The 20,387-nt window shown below is 38.5% G+C and overlaps 1 protein-coding gene across 20 annotated transcripts in view; it reads right to left on the bottom strand.

Moving 5' to 3' along the window:
• CSPP1 (centrosome and spindle pole associated protein 1) overlaps positions 1-20,387 on the bottom strand; it is a 64,854-nt gene that overhangs the window by 36,903 nt on the left and 7,564 nt on the right. For 8 of the 20 annotated variants that reach the window (XR_012086916.2, XR_013545436.1, XM_020812376.3 and 5 more), the window contains exons 4-11: positions 13,173-13,270; positions 11,860-11,883; positions 10,800-10,880; positions 9,702-9,803; positions 4,988-5,397; positions 4,225-4,304; positions 3,211-3,304; positions 1,594-1,651 (exon numbers count right to left, since the gene is read on the bottom strand). Coding sequence is in view for 18 of the 20 variants with exons in the window: in XM_020812376.3 (XP_020668035.3) it covers positions 1,594-1,651; positions 3,211-3,304; positions 4,225-4,304; positions 4,988-5,397; positions 9,702-9,803; positions 10,800-10,880; positions 11,860-11,883; positions 13,173-13,270 (947 nt within the window). In the remaining 2 variants the exon portion in view is untranslated. The remainder of the gene's footprint in view (positions 1-1,593; positions 1,652-3,210; positions 3,305-4,224; positions 4,305-4,987; positions 5,398-9,701; positions 9,804-10,799; positions 10,881-11,859; positions 11,884-13,172; positions 13,271-20,387) is intronic. The other 12 variants (XM_072999005.2, XM_078393796.1, XM_078393795.1 and 9 more) reach the window with 3 other exon arrangements.

Genomic DNA, 20,387 nt, shown 5'->3' with positions numbered 1-20,387 from the left:
CTCGGAGTTGGGTCAAATTCATGTTGGTTGCTTCGATGACACTGTCCAACCATCTCATCTTTTGTCCTCCCCTTCTTCTCTTGCCTTCACACTTTCCTAACATCAGCGTCTTTTCCAGGGAGTCTTCTCTTCTCATGAGATGGTCAAAGCATTGGAGCCTCAGCTTCAGGATCTGTCCTTCCAGTGAGCACTCAGGCTTGATTTCCTTTAGAATGGATAAGTTTGTTCTCCTTGCATCTCAACCAGCTCAGTGCATCACTGGTCTCATTCTGATTGTGACAAGATTTGCTAAAATGGCTCTTTAAGGAACGAGTGGGCAGAAAACAGATTGAATCTACTGACAGAATGCTAGGTGATTTGCAACAGACTCAGATTCTCAATTATTTAACAATAGCAACAAAATGACTTCCTCTCACACTGAATTACACTACAGAAATTTAAAAAGTTGGGGGAAACCAAGAGTGGATGTGTATGAGAGAGAAACACTTAGTTCTGGTCAGTAGATAGAGGAATCTAGTAAAAAGCAGAGTACATCCCACAAAACTTACATTTGTGCATCTCTTCTTTCTGTAACTTCCCCCTAATCCTACTGCCACAGTTGATTAACGTCATAACAATGAAATAAGGGTAAGGAGGAATACCTGCTACAAAGGAGCATACCTAGATTTTGGAGATGCAACTTCAAGCATAACCAACAACAACAACAAAAAGGAGAAATAGTTGGCATAGAACAAAAAATACATATACATACTCCATGGAAAAGGAGGACTCTAATATCCCAAAATCTTGAAAGATCTAAGCTTGTTTCTCCCTACAAATATACACTAATAAATATAAGTGAGGGGAATCAACTCTCTCTTTCACTGTACAGTGGTGCCTCGCATAACGAGCACAACGTTGAACGATGAATCCGCATTGTGATGCGGATTTCCCCATCGCTAATGCGAGGGCATGCTCGCATTACGATGGGGGAACAGCTGTTCGGCGGTTCCAAAATGGCCGCCGGACACCCAAAATGGCCACTGGAACACCAAAAATGGCCGCGGGGACACCCAAAATGGCCGCCCGGACACCCAAAATGACCGCCCGGACACCCAAAATGGCCGCCGGGACACCCAAAATGGCCGCCGGGACACCCAAAATGGCCGCCGGGACATGGGAAAACATCGGAGAACTGTGAGTTTTGAGCCCATTTGGAACGTATTAAACGAAGTTTAATGCGTTCCAATGGGTTTCCCCGTTCCGCTTAACGATGTTTTCCCATAGCGAAGGTTAATCCGGAACGGATTAACCTCGCTATGCGGGGTACCACTGTAACTATCTTGTGTCAAAAGTACAGAAATGTTCTTCTTCCTTGAAACCTATCTCTGTTTCTCATGGACAGATGAACTGCTAAATACAAGGAGTGTCTTATTCATCACAAAAACAATCCTTTAAAACATGACCAGAGGAAGACAGCCTATTAACATTTACCTGTGGAGATCATCTAAAGTAGCAACTTTGGAAAACATATACTGTATTAACCTTAGGCAAAGAAAATTACTAAAACATTTAAAATAAGTAATTTGAAAACTGAATGCTAACTTCACTCACCATTTTCTCAGGGTCCAGAGCTCCAGATGCAGCAACTGGAAGCTCAAGTTCCTTTTCACTAGACAAAAGAAACATATATACACAGTTGTAGTCTAACAACATCTGGCGATCCAGAACACTTCCAGCTTGTTATGATCAATAACCTTTACTCTCTCACTTAAAAAGTAGTTAAAATTACTAAACAGTTCTTCCATATTCCAATTATTTCCAAAGAAAAACAAAAAATATGAGCAATTTTTCTTGGTGTTTTTGTCCAACTCAGCAACCCTCTATTCAGCCTGGTGACGTGCGGGGTCATAGCCATGCCTCCTGCTGTCACCAGCTCTCTGGTAGCTTAGCTGGGATGGCTTTATTTGCAGCCAAATCTATGACTGGGCTGCAACACTTGAGGAGCTATTCTTGAGACCATATGACTTCGGCAGAAGCCAACTTTGCTCCCCACACATGGTTGGGAAAGGAGAAGCAGGAGGGAATGGGGGTAACAATTATTCTTCTCACTTTATTCTGGCAAAAGATGGAGCCTGGAAAGGGTGTCCTTCAATGGGAAATTCTGCAAGTTGAAAGCGTTACTCCTGTTGACAAGAAAAGACCCAGGCACCAGAGTTTCCCATCTTCTGCTCTCAAAGAACAATGTAAAGAAAACCAAAGATGCTGATCCAGTAAGCTTCTCCTGGTATGCAAATATATAGCCCATGGTGCCTATGAAACATTCAAGGTTTTCTTAAGCATTACACATAACCATCTATATTTGTAGTTTCCATGTTTGAAAAAACTGTCATCATGCTAGAGTGGGTGACTCTTTAAGAAATGCATCCAACGTTTGGCTACATACACTAGTTAAACACCTATCTATATTGAAGTCGACAGAGATCTCTGGAGAATTGAGGTAGGCTAAAGAATATCTGGTTCCCAGTGATTTCATAACAAAGGAATAAAAGATTTTTCTCATGTACACTATATGATGAAATTAAGAACGTTTGGGATAGCCAGGAGCCATAGTCAGTTCTTGGACTCACACCATGCCTAGATTCTGTTCTAACTAGCTTGTTTTAAAACTGTGAAAATTCTGGTCAAAAAGTTGTAGGATTAATTCATTTTTCATAGTAAACATAATGTTTTAGAGACAAATGCTGAGATGATTTTATTTTACGGTGTATGTTTTATTTTGGTTTTTTTATTATTGTTGATATTTGGTTTTGATTAATTTTAGTTTATATTGATAGTTGTAATTTGCCATGTAAACCACCCAGAGTGGTCTTGTAGCCAGATGGGCAGTATAGAAACTGAACAAACAAATGATGAAAGTTTCTAGACTCAGAACACTCTGTTACATTACTAGGGTGTCTTAACCCTCCATGCATGATAACTCTGAATTGAGCGTAGGATAATAAGTTTGAGAAACCTGTTGTATCATTTTTCTTCTACTAATTATTAAACTACATTCCTCTCTGGGGGAATGGTTTAAAATCTAGATGGCATCAACAAGTAAAAACAACTTCTAAAATTAGACTGTAAATACTGTATATTACACCATTTTCTTTCAATATTTTTGATAAAAATCTCACTACTAATTATTCACCAACTGAAATTATTATTTGCCCAATAGTCTTCTCTTACCGTCTCCTATTTCTCCGTTGCTCAGCAATTTGCTCCATTAACTCTTGCCTATACTGTTCTTTTCTCTTCTGTATAAATTCTCTGTCTTGACCACCTAAGAATGATAAGCAACAATATGCATAACAACTTCAATCTGAAATTATGCTATAAGGTAGGCATTCTTACTGTATAATTTCACCAAGCATTAGAAACATCAACATATCACCCAACAAACGTCAGTACATCCAAGATAATATCTCTTCCAAAATATTGTTCCCAGTTTCCTCACTTTGAAAGTGAAAATGAACTACAGTACAGCTCTTTTACTGCCTATAGTGAAATCCAGCAGAAGCTGGTATTTGCAAGTCTTACAGAAATTCAGCACCTACTGTCTGTAATTTACAGACACAACTAATTTTCATATTAGTGAAAAGAGCAGCTGAATAATTGGGAAAGAGAGAAGACTACAAAATAATGGAATCAGGTTGTTCTTACAGAATGCTGGCAAAAATAAAGGGGAGAAGGGGGGGAAGCAAAATGTGGTGGCATTTTAACTGACTTCACATATTGATTTCAGTGTGGGATTTTGTGGATCAAATTCCTCCTCTTCAGAATTTAAATCCATAAAAGCTCACGTTGAATAAATCTGTCTTTGCAGTGCTGTAATATTTTCCCTTTTTTTCTCTCCTCACCTCCTTTATTTTTGCCAATGTGCTGAGACAGACCAACATGGTTCTTTGTTTGGAAACGCCTACAGAATACATCTAATGGCCAGTTACCTAAAAAAATGTCCTACATGTCATCTAGACTGGCCACTTTCCTAGAGATCTATTATAGAAACAACAGGCAAATAAAGTGCTAGAAGATTGTGGTTTTCCTTCAACCTTATATCAAAGAAGAAGTAGAAATGCTTTTTCTAACTTTGCATTCTAGTGATTTAATATTTTTTCATCTTTTTACATTACTCTACCCAGAAGTTTTATAAAAATAACTAACTATAGCAAAAATCATAGCAGACAGACATTCAGTACATACCAATTATAAGTCCCGTTGCATAAGGCGCACTACCACCAGCTGACTGTGCCTGCTCATTTGTAGGGGAATTGACTTGACTTCTATAATGAAAGACATGAATAGAAAAGCAACTAAAACAAACTGAAATTATTAGACAACACATTTATGAAAGGAAATCTTCAACCTATTCCTATTCATAGAAACTAATTTGTCCCAACACCTTATTTCAGGTAACTGACGAGTTCCTGAATGAATCTACAGAATCCAAGCTTCAACTTAGCTTCATAACTCCCAGCCTTGTTGAGAAGTCATGAGCATATACAATTACTAATCATGCCATAATGTAGAAGACATCTTCAGCAGGAAAGGTATTACAATATTAAAAAAGAAGGCATTTATCTGTGATGCACTACTAGTTTTTTTAATTTATAAAGGCCATGAAATTAGCAAATATGTTTACAGTACTAGTCAAAGAACTTATAAAGATGTATGCTGAAATGTATTTTTAATTGTTCTACAAATTTAGAATTTTAGTGCTTTTTTTACAATGTCCATGCATTGTTCCTACGATTTTTTAAAAAATCTTTTCACTCACTTTACTGTATCTTTTGACAATGTAAGTACTTACCTAAATGAAGAGGCTCTTTTCAGGACTGTAAAGCTAGTGGGGTGATGCTAGGAAAAGCATTTTCTAAACCACCTTTGCTGGGACTGAGATGAAGCGCTAGAGACAGACGCCACTACTAATGAAATTTAAATGCAGCAATGAGAAAGTTAAGGTTACCTTGGAGTATGAAAAACCCGCAATGGCTTTTTGTCATAGTCACTTTCATATCGAAACCTAGGATCCATTCCTTCATTTATTTCAGGTTCATGACCATCATCAAACTTGTGATGCCTTCTAGCAGATATATCAGGTTTGTCATCCAGCCTTTGGTTCCTTCTGTTGTAAATGTTCAACTTTTCATCAAGCTTTTTGTGCAATATGCTATCCTCACATCCAGTTTCATTATCTGATTTGGGATGTTGGATTAATGATAGTTTCCTATTTGACAGCCCTTCAAAGGTCTCTGTAGATGTACAAGCATCTTTCTTGACCGATTCTTCATCTCTTCTTGGTGAAAAATTCGGCGAATATAAATCTGACCAGATTCTGGTGTCGGTGGTGCTTTTTTGGTGTGTGTCTCTGTCATGCTTTTAATAAAAATATAAATATTTTAAAAACTAAATAAAAAATTATTTTACTATTTTTATTATTTATTTCCTTGTATCAGTTTCAATTAGCTATTTTCACCATCAACATAAAAAAGCAGTTGCTTTAACAAGGAGAGTTTTAAATAAGGCTGTATGGTATTAACTAGTACTTATTAAGTGGCAGTATTATGACTGATACTGTACTAAGTATCACAACAGATGCAGTCTTTTATTTGCTAAATTCATCTGAGGCTTCTTCAAATGCTTCCAATAAGCAAATGGCATTGTGGGTATATGAAACAAAGAGTATTTTCAGTGTTGGTATCTTAATTTTAAACTGTTCTCCCAAGGAAAATCAAATTACTGTAGTGGCAAAGTTAGATTCATTTGGCACCAGATTAGAATTATTTTGTTTACCTGGCGATTTTGACCTGTTAATACCTCAGTGTGCCTATATGATTCTTTTTAGCTGTTTGAAGAGTGTTTTCATTAATTCCACTCAGTTTTGCAGTTCTTTATGATATGGATTCATGGATTGCTGCCTTGTCGTGGCGAAGGGGCTTGAGTAACTCAGAGAAACTATGGGCTATGCCGTGCAGGGACACCCAAGACGGACAGGACATAGTGGAGAGTTCCGACTAAACGCAATCCACCTGGAGTAGGAAATGGCAAGCCACTCCAGTATCTTTGCCAAGAACGCCCCATGATCAGAAACAAAAGGCTAAAAGATATGACGCTGGAAGATGGGCCCCTCAGGTCGGAAGGCGTCCAACATGCTACTGAGGAAGAGCGGAGGACAAGTACAAGTAGCTCCAGAGCTAATGAAGTGGTTGGGCCAAAGCCGAAAGGACGCTCAGCTGTGGACGTGCCTGGAAGTGAAAGGAAAATCCAATGCTGCAAAGAAAAATACTGCATAGGAACCTGGAATATAAGATCTATGAACACTGGGAAGCTGGAGGTGGTCAAACAGGAGATGGCAAGAATAAACATCGACATCCTGGGCATCAGTGAACTAAAATGGACAGGAATGGGCGAATTCAGCTCAGATGATTATCATATCTACTATTGTGGACAAGAATCCCGTAGAAGGAATGGAGTAGCCCTCATAGTCAACAAAAGAGTGGGAAGAGCTGTAATGGGATACAATCTCAAAAATGATAGAATGATGTCAATACGAATCCAAGGCAGACCATTCAACATCACAATAATCCAAGTTTATGCACCAACCAGCATTGCTGAGGAGACTGAAATTGAACAATTCTATGAAGATTTACAACACCTTCTAGAACTGACACCAAAGAAAGATGTTCTTCTCATTCTAGGGGACTGGAATGCTAAAGTAGGGAGCCAAGAGATAAAAGGAACAACAGGGAAGTTTGGCCTTGGAGTTCAGAACGAAGCAGGACAAAGGCTAATAGAGTTTTGTCAAGAGAATAAGCTGGTCATCACAAACACTCTTTTCCAACAACACAAGAGGCGACTCTATACATGGAAATCACCAGATGGGCAATATCGAAATCAGATTGATTATATTCTCTGCAGCCAAAGATGGAGAAGCTCTATACAGTCAGCAAAAACAAGACCTGGAGCTGACTGCGGTTCTGATCATCAGCTTCTCATAGCAAAATTCAAGCTTAGACTGAAGAGATTAGGAAAAACCACTGGGCCACTCAGGTATAATCTAAACCAAATCCCTTATGAATACACAGTGGAAGTAAAGAACAGATTTAAGGAACTAGATTTGGTGGACAGAGTGCCTGAAGAACTTTGGATAGAGGCTCGTAACATTGTCCAGGAGGCAGCAACGAAAACCATCCCAAAGAAAAGGAAATGCAAGAAAGCAAAGTGGCTGTCCAACGAGGCCTTAGAAATAGCAGAGAGGAGAAGGGAAGCAAAATGCAAGGGAGATAGGGAAAGTTACAGAAACTTGAATTCAGACTTCCAAAGAATAGCAAGGAGAGACAAGAGGGCCTTCTTAAATGAACAATGCAAAGAAATAGAGGAAGATAACAGAAAAGGAAAGACCAGAGATCTGTTCAGGAAAATTGGACATATTAGAGGAACATTTTGCGCAAAGATGAACATGATAAAAGACAAAAATGGGAGGGACCTAACAGAAGCAGAAGACATCAAGAAGAGGTGGCAAGAATACACAGAGGAATTATATCAGAAAGATGTGGATATCCCGGACAACCCAGACAATATAGTTGCTGACCTTGAGCCAGACATCCTGGAGAGCGAAGTCAAGTGGGCCTTAGAAAGCCTGGCTAACAACAAGGCCAGTGGAGGTGATGGCATTCCAGTTGAACTATTTAAAAGATTGAAAGATGATGCTGTTAAGGTGCTACATTCAATATGCCAGCAAGTTTGGAAAACTCAACAGTGGCCAGAGGACTGGAAAAGATCAGTCTACATCCCAATCCCAAAGAAAGGCAGTGCCAAAGAATGCTCCAACTACCGTACAATTGCACTCATTTCGCACGCTAGCAAGGTTATGCTCAAAATCCTACAAGGTAGGCTTCAGCAGTATGTGGACCGAGAACTCCCAGAAGTACAAGCTGGATTCCGAAGAGGCAGAGGAACTCGAGACCAAATTGCTAACTTGCGCTGGATTATGGAGAAAGCCAGAGAGTTCCAGAAAAATATCTACTTCTGCTTCATTGACTATGCGAAAGCCTTTGACTGTGTGGACCACAGCAAACTATGGCAAGTTCTTAAAGAAATGGGAGTGCCTGACCACTTTATCTGTCTCCTGAGAAACCTATATGTGGGACAGGAAGCAACAGTTAGAACTGGTCATGGAACAACTGAGTGGTTCAAAATTGGGAAAGGAGTACGGCAAGGCTGTATATTGTCCCCCAGCTTATTTAACTTATATGCAGAATACATCATGCGGAAGGCTGGACTGGAAGAAACCCAAGCCGGAATTAAGATTGCCGGAAGAAATATCAACAACCTCCGATATGCAGATGATACCACTCTGATGGCAGAAAGTGAGGAGGAATTAAAGAACCTTGTAATGAGAGTGAAAGAGGAGAGTGCAAAAAACGGTCTGAAACTCAACATCAAAAAAACTAAGATCATGGCCACTGGTCCCATCACCTCCTGGGAAACAGAAGGGGAAGATATGGAGGCAGTGTCAAATTTTATCTTCCTGGGCTCCATGATCACTGCAGATGGAGACAGCAGCCCTGAAATTAAAAGGCGCCTTCTTCTTGGGAGGAAAGCGATGACAAATCTGGACAGCATCTTGAAAAGCAGAGACATCACCTTGCCAACAAAAGTCCGAATAGTCAAAGCTATGGTTTTTCCTGTCGTGATGTATGGAAGTGAGAGCTGGACCATAAAGAAAGCAGACCGCCGAAGAATTGATGCCTTTGAATTGTGGTGCTGGAGGAGGCTCTTGAGAATCCCCTGGACTGCAAGGAGAACAAACCTATCAGTTCTAAAGGAAATCAAGCCTGAGTGCTCATTGGAAGGACAGATCCTGAAGCTGAGGCTCCAGTACTTTGGCCATCTAATGAGAAGAAAAGACTCCCTGGAAAAGACCCTGATGTTGGGAAAGTGTGATGGCAAGAGGAGAAGGGGACGACCGAGGATGAGATGGCTGGACAGTGTCTGCGAAGCAACCAACATGAACCTGACACAACTCCGGGAGGCAGTAGAAGACAGGAGGGCCTGGCGTGCTCTGGTCCATGGGGTCACGAAGAGTCGGACACGACTAAACGACTAAACACACACACATGATATATTATTTTATGCTTGTAGAACATGCTAGGATCCATTGATGTTTTAAATATTTCAAATACACAAAGAAAAAGCAAGGTGCAATAATGAAAACCATTTTTTACAACCACTGGGTGTGCAAGCTTGTTTGTATATCTCATGCTCAAATAGTTAAAGGGGGCAAAGAGATAAGAAGAAAAAGTTAAGGGATAAAGCACATTAAGTTCCTTCCAGATAAATATGCAAAAAAATTAAAAAGCTGATTTTACACTGCCTCAAGCTACAAATATTAGCTTGCCCATACTGTCACTGTACTCACAACTCTCAATTTACAATGCAAATACTGTAATGGACTTTAACATGGAAAACGAAGAAGAGACTCGTAAACTACTTTAAAGTATTTTATATCTAGAAAATCCTAATGAGGGTTGTCATAAGTCAGAACTGATTTAAAGGTACATAATTATTAACATGTAAACAGGAAAAGAATTAAGGAAACCTATCCAATTTAACTTTCATCTTAACCATAAATATTGCCCCATTGCTTCTAAAGTATTTAAACAAAATCTATGGTTTACCTCTGTGTGCTTCTTCCCTACTCTTCTTAACCTTTCATTCCACTCCTCCTTTCCCCTGAGATACTGATTGTACTCCTTGTTTCTTTCAAGCCTTAATCTGTCCTAGAACAGATGTTGGAAAGTACATTGGGTATATACTGTAGGAAAGTTTTGCTTAGAATCAAACCCACAAAAGAGTTTTCACTTAGTTTTCATTGGCTTTCCTTTTCTTTTGTTTAACAAATACGTGCTAGAACCTTGCGATAAAGGCTGATAATGTCATCAACCACAGACTTTAAGTTTCAATTTAAACTCACCTATTCTTGCTCCCACATGTTCCAAATATCTCTTTTGACCTGGGTAGCTCTGGACAGGAGCCAGCATTGGGGGAGTCTTTAATATCAAAAAACTACTGCTGCTGTTGACCACAAGTGGTGATTTTTTTATATATATATTAAAGGCTCTCCTGCATCATGAAACTCCCAAAGGCTCCCTCAGGTTGAAAGAAGATGTAGGGAGTCCTAGAAACCCTGGGCAGGATAGGAAACTTTAAATCCAAGTTCATGGCTGATGATATTATCAGCTTTTAAACATACAGAGTTGCACATCAGGATTCCTATCATGGTATTAGTATTTTCACTGATAGATTTCACTGTTCAAACTCTAAGATTTAACTTCATCAAAAAGTTCAGACTTGTTCACAATTTAGAAATACTGATACAGCAATAAAGCTGACAAATTAAAACTCAACCAAAATCAGAAAGCTTGATGTAAATTTGAGGGTAATAATTTAATTAAATAGCCATAACCATGTTTAGCGGAAAAATATATCATCAGTGGAAAGCAGTATAGTAAGCAATGTTATCATTCAGGTGTTACTATTTCAACAGTTTTACTTAACAAATGCCGGCATCAATGAGACACAGTGGTTGCAACACAAATTGACTTCTATTACATGGAATGAGAAAAGAAAGAATATACAGAGCAGTTTTAGGAATATGGTTCAGAAGGATCTTTTCCTGGTATAATACATAGAGGTTTTAATCTAAAGAGTCATGGAAGAGCTACATATTATATTGCAAACACCACAAAGCATTTACAAAGGTTTTGTGAACTTACCTTGGCAGACTTCCTGTCACCAATTGGAAGAGAAAGCCCCTGAGTATACGGGTCTACTTCACCAGATGTAAGGTATTTTTTCTGCAAAAAAGAAAATGGAGGATTCAGCATGTTTGAGTTGATATAATCATCAAAATTAAGAAACTTTTCTAGTTAATTCAAGCACTTATTTACATCACTTCTCAAATGTTTTATATCATACAATTTTTGCCAAAGCAGCATCCCGTATGTCAGCATATGAGCTTGAACCATGATGAAAGTACTATGAACCACTATTTTACAATTCTATGGCTCGTTTTAATCTAAAGCAGATTTTTAGAAGTCAAATCATGTTATCTTATTCCATGAAAATTACAATGAGTAGCAACAGAAAACATATTAATTTATTTAAGTCCCAAACAAAAAATGCTGCATTTCTACTGCACCAATTCATGCATTTCAAAGAAGAGAAATGAATTGAATAAAAAAGGACACCATCACATTGAGTATCATACATCACAAATCAATGCATGTGTCCCAGAAATATGTTCATTAGGATTTACACTCTTGGCACAGGATTGTCTTGTTTTCACTTGTGCTTAGTCCACGCACCAACATCCAATAAGAGGGCATAATTAATTTTATTGTTCCTAATTAATGAAAACGATTTATCATGGTAGATAATTGAACAAGAAAATATGAATGTCTGACATGTGATTTTCTTTCAAATCACTGTAAAATTAATCTTTTAAGTCAACCCAAACTGATGGCACCATTATGCAGTGATTCATCAATATCAGCATGCCCTGTAGTACAGACCCATGCTATTAAAGTCAACACAAAGTATCAATCCACCAGTAAAATCACATACAAAGGAGAAGACAAACAGAATTGTAAGACGGTATTAATGGAAAATAACACATCACTTTTCCTGCAATGAAAAGCTTCCATGTTGTAAGACAAATACACAAGCAAGCAAGAGAAAAAGATTTAATTCCCCCCCACAAGTCTTCTCATTAGCAGATTAGAACAACCAAAAGGTCATATTGATTTGAAAAGTAGCATGATGCATGCACCCTACCTTCTTTTTTGCTTGTGAAATTCCCTAAAGGTAGGAAAACAGACTGCTCATAACTTTCAATAAAAACAGTTTGGTTTTAAGTATTGTCCCTCCCCATCAAAGCACCAGCAAAATTATTTCAACAAGAGAGTTCTGAATTCGAAGAAATATGTGCCCAAATACAGTAGTAAATTACAACTAGAATCGGCCCACTGAAACAGTAGAACTTACACAGTTGCTGACTCACCAAATCCCCAATTATTCAATGGGCCTACTCTAGCTGCAATTTACTACTTGATTTCAACATCACCATTATCATCTTAGAATGCAGAGCTGGAAGGAATACTATGGATCATCAAGTCCAGCCCCTATGAAGGAGGCACAGTGTGGAATCAAACTCCCAATCACAGGCTCCTTAGCCAGATACTTGAACCATTGAACTACAGTGAAGTGACTTACGAAATTAAGCCGTATTGGACTGGTGGCCGTAACGCGAAAATTTCGTAAGTCAAAGCACCATTTCCCATAGGAATGCACTGAAAACCAATTAATCCATTCCGGCCAAAGAAAAAAAATCCCAGGCTTCCAAAGCTGCACCCACTGCCCTCTGCCTCCTGTCCCCGCTGCCCGCTGCCTCCCGTCCCCCAGGTCGAGAGGCAACGGGGACTGGAAGCTCCAGCCGCAAGTCGAAGCAAAATTTTGCGACCAGAGCTTTTTGTAACTCACATTTTTTTTAAGTAGGGACCCCACTGTATTCAGCAGTTCAACTATTTTTGTTGTTGTTTAGTTGTTTAGTTGTGTCCGACTCTTTGTGACACCATGGACCAGAGCACACCAGTTCAACTATAGATTATTTAAAAATACGGTTTTCAAAGTAGAATCCATGTTAGGCCCTGCATGAATATCCAGACAAAAACAAAACAAAACACAAAAGCAGAGTGGCATCTTACTGTTAGTCTTGTATATGCCACTATATTTTTTAGTTTAGTTTTTTTACTAATGTTGTTATTTGTTCTGAAGATGCAAGTTATTTTGTATTTCCATATAAAACACCCACATCCAGAGTATGAATAAGTTCTGCAGCCATAGCTACATTTCCCCCCATGGCTGTTTTGTTTTCTTTTGTTACCTCTCCCCCCACACCAACACCATGTCCCTTCTCTTGTTCAAAGGACCTCTCTCTCTGTTCACACTCCTCCTCCAAATCTCCATTAAAATCCTATTTTACTCATTCCCAGAGTTTTTTGACCAAAAAAACGAATGGCAGCATAAGTATACTTTCACCTAGTAAATTGGCTGGCACTGGAAATGTAAAAATAAATAGGACCTTTTACCTGAGAAAGGTAACGTCTGTAGTCTTGTCGAAGCTCCTCCTTTAACTTGTGCTTTTTATGTTCATATTCTTCCCCAAGAGGCAAGCTTAAGCCATCGTCTGCAAAATGTAATTAAGTTCTTAGACATGTTGTATGCAATCAATATGCATGTTTATGTGTGAGAGATTGTTGTATACCAAAAATTATAGTCAAGGACAGAAAATTGGGCTTTTCCCTCCGTACAATTACTGAATGAAACTGGTCTTGTTTTAGGTGGTGGTGGTAATTACTTTGCTGCTGACTGGAAATTTATGAAGCCAAGTGGTAAATCCAAATTTAGAAGCATCTACATTGGACATTTAATCCATATTTTGCATCAGATTTTGCAGGAGTGAAATCAAACAGAAAACCAGCAAGTACACAGCACAAAGCTAAGCACAGGGAAGCCTAATGGGGAACTCTCTTTTTAGTGGGAATTTGTCTTCAATTCAGCTGACAGAAGCTTAATTTTGCTTCACACTAGACTTGCTTTTCTGTTTTTTGCTCTGAGTAACTGTCCAATCCAATGCAAAGGAGTGTCTGAGGGGGGCTGTCAGTTTCTCTCAACCAAGTGCCTATTGTCTCAAAACTGTTTTTAAAAGGGGGTTTCCAAAGTCAGCACTATTATTTTTTCTTTCTCTCTTCTTATTCCATTTTGCTAACTTTTAATCCAATTGTATTAATATATTAATTGTATTTTATGATTATTTATATTTTATATTGTCCTATTTTATGTTGTAAGCCGCCCCGAGTAGACATGGTCTAGAGGGGTGGGGTATAAATGTAATAAATAAATTTAATAATAAATAAAACAAATTATCACTAAGCTACTTTTGAAAAATAAATCTAAATAGAGGCAAAGATATGACACAAATGCTGAAATGTATCAAAACATATACGATCTATGTGATGCACATGCAACCCTTCTTCCCATGGGTAGCCTGTGACCAGACCCAGAAGGCATCTGCCTGAAGATCTGTGAAAAATGTCTCCCACTCCATCCATATCCCACCCCAACTTCCTCCTTCTTCCATATATTTTCTGGAGAGACAGATTATAGCTCAGAGGGACAGCAAACACCTTGAATACAGAAGGTCCCATGCTCAATTACTAGAATCTCTAGTGTTCTGTTTAAAAGAGAGAGAGAGAGAGAAAGAAACACAAGACCAGACATCTAAGTGATGGGAAGACCTCAGCCTAGGACCATGGAGAACAGCTCCTGTAAGAACAGATAACATTTCTTCAACCATTTCAAGCAGGTCTTCACACTGGCTCACACATGCACAGCCATGACTGTAGTGATCAATTTTACACAGATATAGAAACCTGAACTTTAAGCAGACCATTATAATGACTATGGAAGAATGACATTACTTTAATATTGACAATGAAGAAAATGAACTTGTTAAAAAGACTTTCTGTACCTTGGTTCTATCAGCAATCAAAATGGGGACTGCAGCAAAAGTATTAGAAGACTAAGACATGGAAGGGCAGCAATGAAGGAATTAGAAAATACATTAAGAGTAAGAATGTGAAACTGGAGACCAAGATCAAGCTCATCTACAGTATACAATGGCATTCCTGATTATTACTTATAGGTGTGACAGGTGAGCAAAGAAAGCTGATGGGGGGGAGGGAAATGACTCGTTTGAAATGTGGTGTTGGCAGAAAGCTCTATGGATACCACAAACTACCAAAAAGACAAATAAGTGAGTGCTAGATGACATGAAGCCTGAACTCTCACTAGAGGTTTTAATTCTCACTAACCTAAGGCTATCATCATGAGAAGACAAGTCTTGCTGGAAAAGTGGGAGGCAGCAGAAAAGGGGAAAGACCTAATAGCAAATGGAAACTAGTCTTAAATTTGCAAGATTTGAAACGGCTGGTAACGGTAGAGCCTTTTGGAGGGCTCAATTTTATAGCGTTGCCATAAACTAGTAACTAATTGATGGCACATCATTACAACACAAGTTGTATCACCTCACTTTCCTACCAACATAATACTTTTCAAGAAAGCCAGCTCACACTTACATTACAGCATTTGAATTAAAGTTATTATTAAAATTCATTTATTTAAAACATATATTCAATCAATCAATATGTTTTAAATAAATGAATTTTAATAATAACTTTAATTCAAATGCTGGAATCTACTTTTTAAAAAGACACTTAAGACAAAGGTCTAGTTCTGCTCTCCCAAGTCATTATACCCTGAAATGTGAAGAGGAGACTACTCCAAAACCAGAAAAAGATAAATGCTGGATCTACATCTATGCACATTTACACTGAAGTAAGCATTACTCAGTTCAGTGGGCTTTCCTCTGAGTAAACTTACATAGGATGAAACTGTACAGATCTCAGTACTTTCTAAAAGAAACTGGAATTCAAAAAATGGTACATTTTCTGGTATGGAAGTGTGCTCTCCAGAAAAAGATAATGGAGTGCTTTATCAAATCAGTAAGTTTGTAGAATGTGGAGTGTCTTCAAAACCAAAAAGCATTTATACATTTATTTAATTTTAATCAGGTTTATCATCAAACAGATCTCCAGTTTATCAGAGTAATACAACTGAAAGGACATGACAGTGCATTTTGAGGCTAAAATCTCATCTCTGCGCCTCATAATGCATGTTACACTATGACAACAGAAACAGCAAGCCCTATGCATGTTATTCCTTTGTGATATCATGGAAATATTTCAACAGAGATACCCAAGAGGTAAAGAAAATTGCAGCCCAGTGAAAGGCAGGATTCTCTATCCACCCAATGCCACGGCAGAACTCTTTTCATAGGCAATTTAATTTCATGACCTCCCAGATGAACCCAGGACAGCCAGAATACTGTACACATAAACATGTCCACTAAACCTTTGGCTCACTTTTTTTCTCCAAACACTTTGCAGTTTACTAACTACAATTGGAAACATTAAAGCCCTAAAGCTGACATATAAAGCCCTAAACGGTTTAGGACCTCAATATCTGGCGAAACGCCTTCTCTAAATGAGCAGGATATAATTAAACGCCTTCTCTAAATGGGCAGGATATAAATTAAATAAATAAAAATTAACCAGTAGCATCAAATTCAACAGTAGCTTATCTTGTCAGCCGCAGCCTGCACTGGTAAGTAACATGAGCAGTTGTTTATCTGTCTAGCACAGATGCATGGTATCTGCAGACGTACCAAGAGCTACTAATAACAGCTCATGCTAACTATGACAGCAAAATAGAACCTCTGTTCACAGAGGCAGTTTAACTTGGGATACCAATTGCGAGGACAAAAGTGAAAACTCATAATAACCTTTACTGCCCTTCCTATGAAATTCCAGTCAGTGGTATCCAGCTGGCCATGAACATGACAGAAATAAAAGGCTACACTAGATGACCCTAATTCTGAGAATTTAAGGCAGTTCTTACATTCTAAGATACACTACACTTAGGAGTCAAAAATCATTCATGGATCACATACTTTTGGGGTGCTGTCATGATGTTATCTGACAGGTGTCTGAGGGGAGGCAACAGTGAATTGTCATTTTAGGTCATTTCAGTGATGTCATTTTTACCTACTTTCAGACTACTTTTAACAGTGTATAGCTTTAGTCATGTTCAGCAAGGGTATCTCATAACAGCTGCTGCTATTTCATAAGGCTTCTTTCATGTTTCTCTGACTTGTAAATTATCTTTAAGATATCTTGGTCTTTCGGAATTGCAAAAAAAAAACCTTAGAAAATTAATTTTTACTGAAATAATTTACTTCAAAATGTCTGGATTTTCAGGAAATATTTTTCTAGCAAAACAAGATAGCTATTCTGACTACAGTGGTGCCTCGCATAGCGAGGTTAATCCGTTCCGGATTAACCCTTGCTAAGTGAAAACATCGCTAAACGGAACGTAAAAACCCATTGGAACGCATTAAACATCGTTTAATGCGTTCCAATGGGCCCTAAACTTACCGTTCAGCGAAGTTTCCTCCATAGCGGCAGCCATTTTCACGCCCTCGGTAAGCGAGGGGAGGGCGCGAAAATGCTGCGTGCGGCCATTTCAGGCATCCGGCGGCCATTTTAGAACCACCGAACAGCTGATCCGCGGGCATCGCAAAGCGAAGATCAGTAAGCGAAACGCTTACCGATCGTCTCTATGCGAGTTTTGCCCACTGGAACAATCGGTATGCCTCTGCATTAGCGATCCCGAAAAAGGGATCGCTATGCGGATTCGTCGTTATACGGTGCGCTCGTTAAGCGAGGCACCACTGTACTTATAAGGATTAACAAAACATCCAGATCCTACTGAATAGGGCAAATGTTTCTTCATAACAAATAACAGTGTTGAACTATAATTATTCTACTTCAGAGTATGAACTCTTTTTCCTCCAGATACAATACTACTGACCTTGTATAATTTCTGCTCCAGAAAGGAAAAACAATACAGAAAGATTATTGGGGGGGACTGGACTAAGGCAAATTATTAAGCAAATCTTTCCAATTCCCTTCATCTGGGGACAACATGGGACTGTGCATCTTGTCCAAGGCCACATAGCTGCCTCTTCTGGGATGTACAGTGGGGATTCAAACTCTCAACCTCTGGCTCCACAACCAGATGGCTAACTCACTGAGCTTTCCATCCTAACACTGATAATGTCCAAAATCCTTCTGTATATTGTATTGTATATATTGATCAAAATCCAATTGTTTGATCCAATGCAAATAGACACATTGAACTGACTGTTGACTTAACAAGTCCCACTCATTCATTGGGTCTACTCTAGTTGGGGCTATCAACTGGATTTAGTCCACTGTATTTATTACTTTATTGTATGTTGCCCTGACAATCCTGCAACATTAGTATTTTTAGATGATAAAGACAAGACAAAAAAACAACTTGCCAGGAACCATGCATTACATTAAAATTAACCATAGCATGTTAGTATAAAGACTGTCTGTTATTTCTCTGTTTTCTTTCAAATAAGGAGCTCATGTGCCCAGAAAGGATCAAGAAACTTTGAGTTCAGTGCAGGGAGATTATATTGTCTGAGCTGGGGGATCTAAAGTTTCTAGATTTTTAGTTCTCACAGAGTCTATGTGGCAACACCACTGTTTCACCAAATGCGATCCACTTAACCCCCAATTGTCTGCATAATCCCTTCCTACAGTATATCCTAAAACAATGTGCAGATAAAGAGGACTCAAGATCAGTTTCCCCCCCTTCTTCTGACCCCATTTATTTTTAACATCTTGCCTGAGGAAGAGAGTAAATTTTCATAAGCTAGTCTTGGAAGTATTTTAATGCCTCTGGACATTTTCTCTGTCTTTCTGGTTGTTTGACAAAGTTATCAATCCATTACTGGGCATGCAAAGAAAGTCCATGCTAAGATTAGGATTTGAATAATGTGAAATTCAACTCTAGGTCTTTAGACAGCAAGAGGCATTGTGTCACGCTACCTCTGCTACAAGAAACACATAAACAACTTACAAATTAGAAGTGCATCATTGATCCAAACGTTATGTAGTCTTGTCTTTGATAGTGAGTACAACTTTGTAGCATTAAGTACTAGCACATTCTCACAAAATACTGAAAGAAATTCTGTATCTTTGTTAACAAACGTGTGTGTATGTGTACATGCTTATACACACACACAGATAGAGAGAGAGAGAGATACACATCTGATAAAAGTAGGACCCATTATAAGCATCACTTACTTATAGAGCTTCAGTCAGGCTTTTGGTAGCAGCATTTGCTATGCAAAGGAGTATGCACAGTCTCAGGTTTAACATCCATCTATGGAAGTGCTTCTTTTATGGCTTGCAGCCAGGACATATTTTACTCTACTACTGAGTTGGGAAGTCTACCTATTCCAATCTTAAAATCCTATTGCTTCACTAGGAAGCAACACAGCTGCTGCTCTTCTTTCAGAAAGAAAGACTAATTCCAGAATTTAAAGCAACTAACAACAACTTTCCACCCAAACATATAATTTCTAATTTCTGTTTGGAATTAGTTAAATATAAATTTCTATGATCATTTCCGCAAATGATCCAGTGTCACTCTTAGGATGAAAAGACTCTTGATCACAGATGGAAGCTACAGTAAATTACAGCCTTATTTAAGCAGGAAAGAAGCAATTATACTGAGAAAAAATAAATATGTTGCTAGTAACAACCAAGTTGAAGCATGAACCCCTCTATAGGATGTATCTTTTCAGTACATTCAGAATAAAAAACTGGAACATACAGTATGTGGAAGGAGATTTCAATTCCACTCCAACTAAGAAGATACTAAGCACTCAAAGAAGGAGAAATACACCTTAAAACATAAATAATAACAAAAACGTAGCTTAAATAACGATACCATTTTCAAAGAATACAAATAACCACACACAAAAATTAAAAGACACAATTTTAAAAAGTGATGATCTTTTAACTTTAAAAATTTGAAACCGGTGAAAAGCAACTGAATAGCTTAATTTCACAGATAGGAAAGACTCTAGAGAACATATATGTGCAATGAGGGCCAAAATAAATTCAGGATCCGTATTTTCAAAATGTTGTAAGAAATCTTAGCCACTAAAGATTGCAAAAAATTAAAATCAAATAAAAAGAATGGCAGCAGTGCAATCCAAACTCAAAGATACACCAGCTATAGAATCAGCAAAGCCTCTTGTGCCAGTACAACCCCCTTACGCTGACTGCTCTTCAATATGACAGCACAACTATTTATTTATTTATTTATTTAATTTCTATCCCGCCTATCTGGACGTATTAGCCCACTCTAGGTGGCTAGATCTAGATCTATCAGCGCAGCTTCCTGCACTTCTTCATTCATGTCAGAAGCAATCCAATGGTGCTTCTGGAGTGGAAAAATCAGATGACAGGGTGCTATCATTACTCAGGAGATGCCCAAATGTATTCATTTTTTCATGGAGAAGGCTTCCATGTCCTCAGCTACCATGGTGGTTGAGACCAACCAGTCAAAAAGAGAGAGAGAGACAGACAGACAGAAGCAGAAGAACTAAATCATGTCAACTCCAAATACCTTCTCAGCTCACACTCACCACCATTCAGCCAGAATAAATTTAAAACAGGATCACGGCAGTCCTAAATATTAACCACAAACCCTAGTCTGGGAGGGGTATAGACTCAGCACAGCATTAGTTGTATCAACTTAATCAGCTGTCTATCACCTTGGCTAGCTAAGACTGTAGCCTA

This window comes from Pogona vitticeps, chromosome 4 (genome assembly GCF_051106095.1).
Source record: "Pogona vitticeps strain Pit_001003342236 chromosome 4, PviZW2.1, whole genome shotgun sequence".
Classification (NCBI taxonomy): Eukaryota; Metazoa; Chordata; class Lepidosauria; order Squamata; family Agamidae; genus Pogona; species Pogona vitticeps.
Note: the sequence above shows the minus strand (reverse complement) of the source record. Positions and strands in the feature narration are given on the sequence as shown.